This window comes from Andrographis paniculata, unplaced genomic scaffold (genome assembly GCF_009805555.1).
Source record: "Andrographis paniculata isolate CXL003 unplaced genomic scaffold, ASM980555v1 Contig56END, whole genome shotgun sequence".
NCBI classification, from domain to species: domain Eukaryota; kingdom Viridiplantae; phylum Streptophyta; class Magnoliopsida; order Lamiales; family Acanthaceae; genus Andrographis; species Andrographis paniculata.
Window position 1 is genome coordinate 2,683,192 of NW_026137591.1, and position 5,668 is coordinate 2,688,859.

At 35.1% G+C, this 5,668-nt stretch overlaps 1 protein-coding gene across 1 annotated transcript; it reads left to right on the plus strand.

Annotated features, from left to right (window-relative positions):
- Positions 1-213: 213 nt before the first annotated feature.
- Positions 214-4,502, plus strand: LOC127256808 (auxin efflux carrier component 2). The gene is made up of 6 exons (XM_051283015.1): positions 214-1,603; positions 1,708-1,969; positions 2,199-2,284; positions 2,383-2,540; positions 2,689-2,765; positions 3,932-4,502. Exons 1-6 carry the CDS (start codon positions 379-381, stop codon positions 3,996-3,998), a joined length of 1,875 nt encoding a protein of 624 aa, XP_051138972.1. The 5' UTR covers positions 214-378; the 3' UTR covers positions 3,999-4,502.
- The last annotated feature ends 1,166 nt before the right edge of the window (positions 4,503-5,668 follow it).

The following is a 5,668-nucleotide window of genomic DNA, read 5'->3' on the forward strand; positions in this document are numbered from 1 at the left end:
TAGAATGATGTTTATATAAAAAATTATATAAATATAAAAATATTTTTAATATTAAGTACAATATGAAGAATGTATAGAAGGGAGAGTATTAATTTTTCTAACAAACACATCCTTCATGTATTATTCGTTAATAATACGCGCGACAGTGCTAAATAAAATAATTTAACACTATACAGCCTCTAGAGCATATATATATACATATAGAGAGAGAGAGAGAGAGAGAGAAATAGAGAGAGAGGAGCAGTAGCACTAGTATTTTTACCCCTTTTTCTAGATCTCCATGACTGACTCTGGTAGTGCTTGAGGTCGATCCATCGAAGAACAACAACACCACCAAATTCTCCAAATTAGGTTTTCCTACGTTAAAAAAAGAAAAAAATGATAACAGGAAAGGACATCTACGACGTGCTGGCAGCGATCATCCCGCTGTACGTGGCGATGATCCTGGCGTACGGGTCCGTCCGGTGGTGGAAGATCTTCACCCCGGACCAGTGCTCCGGCATCAACCGGTTCGTGGCGGTGTTCGCCGTCCCCCTCCTCGGCTTCCACTTCATCTCCTCCAACAACATCTACGCCATGAACTTCCACTTCATCGCCGCCGACAGCCTCCAGAAGGTGGTGATCCTCGCCGCCCTCTCCCTCTGGCACTGCCTCGGCAACTCCGCCACCCTCGAGTGGCTCATCACCCTCTTCTCCCTCTCCACCCTCCCCAACACCCTCGTCATGGGCATCCCCCTCCTCCGCGCCATGTACGGCGACTTCTCCGCCAACCTCATGGTCCAGATCGTCGTCATGCAGAGCGTCGTCTGGTACACCCTCATGCTCTTCATGTTCGAGTACAGAGGCGCCAAGCTCCTCATCTCCGACCAGTTCCCGGAGACCGCCGCCTCCATCACCTCCTTCAAGGTCGACTCCGACGTCATCTCCCTCAACGGCCGCCAGCCGCTGCAGGCCGACGCCGAGATCGGCGACGACGGCAAGCTCCACGTCGTCGTCAAAAGATCCGCCTCGGCTTCATTAATCTCCTCCTACAACAAGGAGATGCACTCCTCCGGCATGACGCCGCGGGCCTCGAACCTCACCGGCGTCGAGATCTACTCCGTTCAATCCTCCCGCGAGCCGACCCCCCGCGCCTCCAGCTTCAATCAAACCGATTTCTACGCCATGTTTAACAGCAAGGCCGCCAGTCCCAAGCACGGCTACACGAATAGCTTCGGCGGGGATATTTTCTCGTTGCAATCGTCCAAGGGGGCGACGCCGAGGACATCGAATTTTGACGAGGAAATGATGAAGGTTGGGAAGAAGAGAGGCGGGGGCGGCGGTCGGAGTATGAGCGGGGAGCTGAGCACTCAGGGCTCGTACCCCCCGCCCAATCCCATGTTCTCCGGCGGGCCCCGGAGAAAGGATAGTGGCAATATGAGCAACATCAATAATCATCATACCGGTAGCAATCCGAACAAGGAGCTTCACATGTTCGTTTGGAGCTCGAGCGCTTCGCCGGTGTCCGAAGCCAACATGAGAAACGCCGTCAATAAAGCCGCCTCGTCGGACTTTGCAACGCTCGATGCCGCTGCGAAAGCGGTTTTGGAAACTCCCACTAGAGGTGGAAAATAAAAGACATCCTTTCTATCGTTCTGCTTACACAATATTTTTCAATAAAAAGATCTCTGTTTTCAAAATTTTCAAATTTTTTCAAAACTTGTATAGACAATTCAAAAACCGTAGTCGAGGACAAGACGGAGAATGAAATCGAGGAGGCGGGGAAGTTTCCGGCGAACGCGTCGCCGTACTCGTGCCATAAGAAAATGGATCCGGAGGAGGGAGGAGCGGTGGAGGGAAAGAAGACACAAATGCCGCCGACGAGCGTGATGACGAGGCTTATACTCATCATGGTTTGGCGTAAACTTATCCGAAATCCCAACACATATTCCAGCCTTTTAGGCCTCATATGGTCACTTGTTTCCTACAGGTTTGTCCTAAACACGTCTCAATTACCACGAATTAACCATAGCTTATAAATTCCGTCACAAATTTGCTAGAGATTTTCGTGTGGCATTAGCTTATTATAGATTAGTCTGTTGATGGATTCTCATTTGTAGATAAATAAATAAATGATACATATTTCTATTAGTTTAAACTTTTAGATGAAACGGCCATTTACATCGTCTAACATTGTCCAAAATCTGTCTATCGTGTAGGTGGAACATCGAAATGCCTTCCATTGTCAAAGGATCGATTTCGATCTTATCGGATGCAGGCCTGGGCATGGCCATGTTCAGTCTAGGTAATAAATAATAAAAAGATAAAAATTAATGTTGTTAAGTTTGGAGAAATGAAGGAATGCTGTAGTAATATATATGTTGTTGGCAATGGCAAGGACAGGTTTGTTCATGGCATTGCAGCCGAAGATCATAGCGTGTGGGAAGTCAGTGGCGACATTTTCGATGGCGGTAAGATTCTTGACGGGCCCCGCCGTCATCGCCGCCACCTCCATAGCGATCGGCCTCCGCGGCGTTCTTCTGCACGTAGCCATTGTTCAGGTAAACGCCGACCGCCGGAATATTCTTGCGAATATCCCAATGGTTAATTAATGCAGGAATCTTAATTATTATAATTATTATTATGTGAATCTTAATGTAAGCAATAAATACTAATTAATTAATTAATTAATTGTTGAATGGCGAACAGGCGGCACTCCCGCAGGGAATTGTCCCCTTCGTGTTTGCAAAGGAATACAATGTGCATCCGGATATACTAAGCACTGCGTAAGTTTTACCTTTCTTTTTGGTTTTTGAATTAGGGAAGCCAAACACGCCCTTAGATCCCAATCGTTGCATTTGCTGCATGTAGGAAAAAAAATTAGTGGCGCGCTGGCGTTTTAAATTATTACTATTATTGTTAAATAGAAAATATATTTTCAATTTAATATATATTTTTTAAAAGGATTATTTATATATATATATATATATTAGATATTAGATAGAGAAAAAATACGATAAAAAAATACAAATAAACATAAAATTTTGGATTCGAATAGTTTATAGTATCAATTGAGTTTTACGTAAAAGAATTAGAATAATAATGATAGTTGATTCATTTACTCTAATGACAACCCATTTCCAAAACCAATGTTCTATTTATATATTAACGTTTTAGAGGTGTTTTATAATTTCAAAAACAATAAAAAAGTGAATAAAACATAAATATTTTATAGGATATAAATATGTGTAACATGTAATGTTTGATATAAAAATATATTTCTTAATTTTATTTTTAAATAAAAACAAATATTTGATAATGATACTTTAAAAATATATATGTATATACTTCTTCAGTTCCATATAATTTTTCTTTCCTCTAAAAAAATAATTATATATTTTAATCACATTTTAATTTAATAACTTATAATTTGTTTAATTTTAGTTAAATTAATTGTTTATTTTGAACTTATTTTATAATTAGTTGTATTAATACAATAATTATTTTTATTAATATATTTTTTTATTATTTACTGATTATACACTTACTAAATTCTCATATCTAAAAAAAATAAAATAAAAAAATGGACAACTAAAATGGGAAAGAGGGAGGGAGTACATAACTATTAATAAATAATATTTGTTAAAAATATTTTAAAAATTATGTAAGAAAGCCTAAAAGTAAGAGTTTTCTTGTTTGTCTTCTAATTTTTTTTATTATTAGTTTTTTCTTAAGAGTTGTTTTGAAAATAACAATAGCCATCATTTATGATCCACTACAAGAAAAAATTATTTTTTCAACAAAACTTTTTTGTTTCTAAATCTATTTTTTCCGTTACTAATGACATTAGAGACGAAATTAGGAATGAAATTACGTTGGAATTCTTTTATTTATTTATTTATTTTTTTGTAGTGTATGAGGTGCTTATTTTGTAACTGACTTATTTATGCAGGGTTATTTTCGGAATGCTGATAGCTTTGCCGATAACAATTTTATACTACGTGCTGCTGGGGCTGTAAGGTCGTGTTTGGATGGTGCAGAAAATGAAGAATTTGCTATATTAAAGAAGTGATATAGTACCATTAATTAATTAATTGGTAGATGAGACAAGAGCAGATGAGAAAAAGAGTAATTAATTTTGGGCATCGGAATCAGTGTAGTGTACAAGTTGGAACTCATGGTATTCGTATGCTATGCTGTCCAGTCCTGCACATCATGGTATTCATATGCTATGCTGTCCAGTCCTGCACATCATGGTATTCGTATGCTATGCTGTCCAGTCCTGCACCATGTGCCTGCCTGCCTGCCTGCCTCCTCTCATCTTACTTGCACCCTTTTCTTTATTTCTATTCTATTTTTATGTCTCTTCTTCTCTTTTAACCAATTCTTTAGATTTAGATTTAGATTTTTTTTATTTTTTATTTTTATAATTTTCAGTGTTATTTGTTAGGAAATGCATTGAAGAATCTCTAGAAATGTTGTAATATCAAAGGGCTGCTTTTACTATTTGTTTACTTTTAATTTGTACTTTTGTTTTTCTTATTTGGGTGTTCATAAACTATAGATATATATATATATATATATTATTATTATTGAATAAGGAAAAACGACAGTTTGGGTACTGATTTAATATAATTAGATCTTGCTAATAGTATAGTAATATGCATTAAAAATATATATATATATATACCATACAAATTTATTATATATAATAGAACTAACAATACATACTAATCTATATATCTATTACATATGTTGCATATTATATTTTTATATTTTATTTATGAAATTTTTATTTGCTAATTATATTTTGATTTCAAGTCCGATGTTTAAAGTCGGCACATTCTAGCACCGGACAACCTTCTTAAATAAGAAAAATATTCATATACATATATTAAATATTCAACTCAATAAAAATTTTGTTAGACGAGAATCTTTTAAAACTCAAGAATATTTTAACTTTTACACATATACTATATTTATCAAATATAAATATTATTATTAGTATTTAATAATCATACAAAAAATAAATATATTTATAGGTAAGGAGAGAGTAGTTATCTATAATGTTTTAATTAAAAAAAAAAAAATTATTTTATGAAGCAATGTGAATACTGTATAATAAATAAAATCAAAGTATAAACACGTACGTTCAAATCCTCACCTTCTGCATGTTTCCTATTTACTTGCCTTGTTGGACCTAATTTACAGGTTATTAGGTTCGATGGAATGTTTACTCAAAGTGCATTCATTAAGTAACGGCCGTGAATTTCTACATTATATAAAAAAAAAAAAAACAAAAAATCTAAACACATCATCATCTACAAAAAAAAATTAAATATATATATATATATAAACACATCCATCATCTACAATTTTTTTTTTTAAAAAAACACTTTATCCAAATAATTTCATAAATTTTCAAAATACTGAAAGAATATAATTATTAATTTTTCACACAAATGATACTGTTAAGAAATTAAAAATAAATATAATTTTTTGAATATAATTGAATAGAACAAACTTCACAGTAAAATTCAATTAAAGACACTTTTTATTATTTCTTAGCATCTGCGTATATAATAATAATAATAATAATTTAAAATATCTTTAACCGACATATAAGGCCCTATATTTAGAAAGTTGCTTTTATATAATAAATATCTAATTATAAAGATATATATATATA

Bases quoted from the DNA above. Each gene is read 5' to 3' on its own strand.
- LOC127256808 (XM_051283015.1), top strand. From the start codon at position 379: ATGATAACAGGAAAGGACATCTACGACGTGCTGGCAGCGATCATCCCG. The intron at 1,604-1,707 runs GTGGAAAATAAA...AAACTTGTATAG, and splicing joins TTTGGAAACTCCCACTAGAG to ACAATTCAAAAACCGTAGTC. The intron at 2,541-2,688 runs GTAAACGCCGAC...AATGGCGAACAG, and splicing joins TGCACGTAGCCATTGTTCAG to GCGGCACTCCCGCAGGGAAT.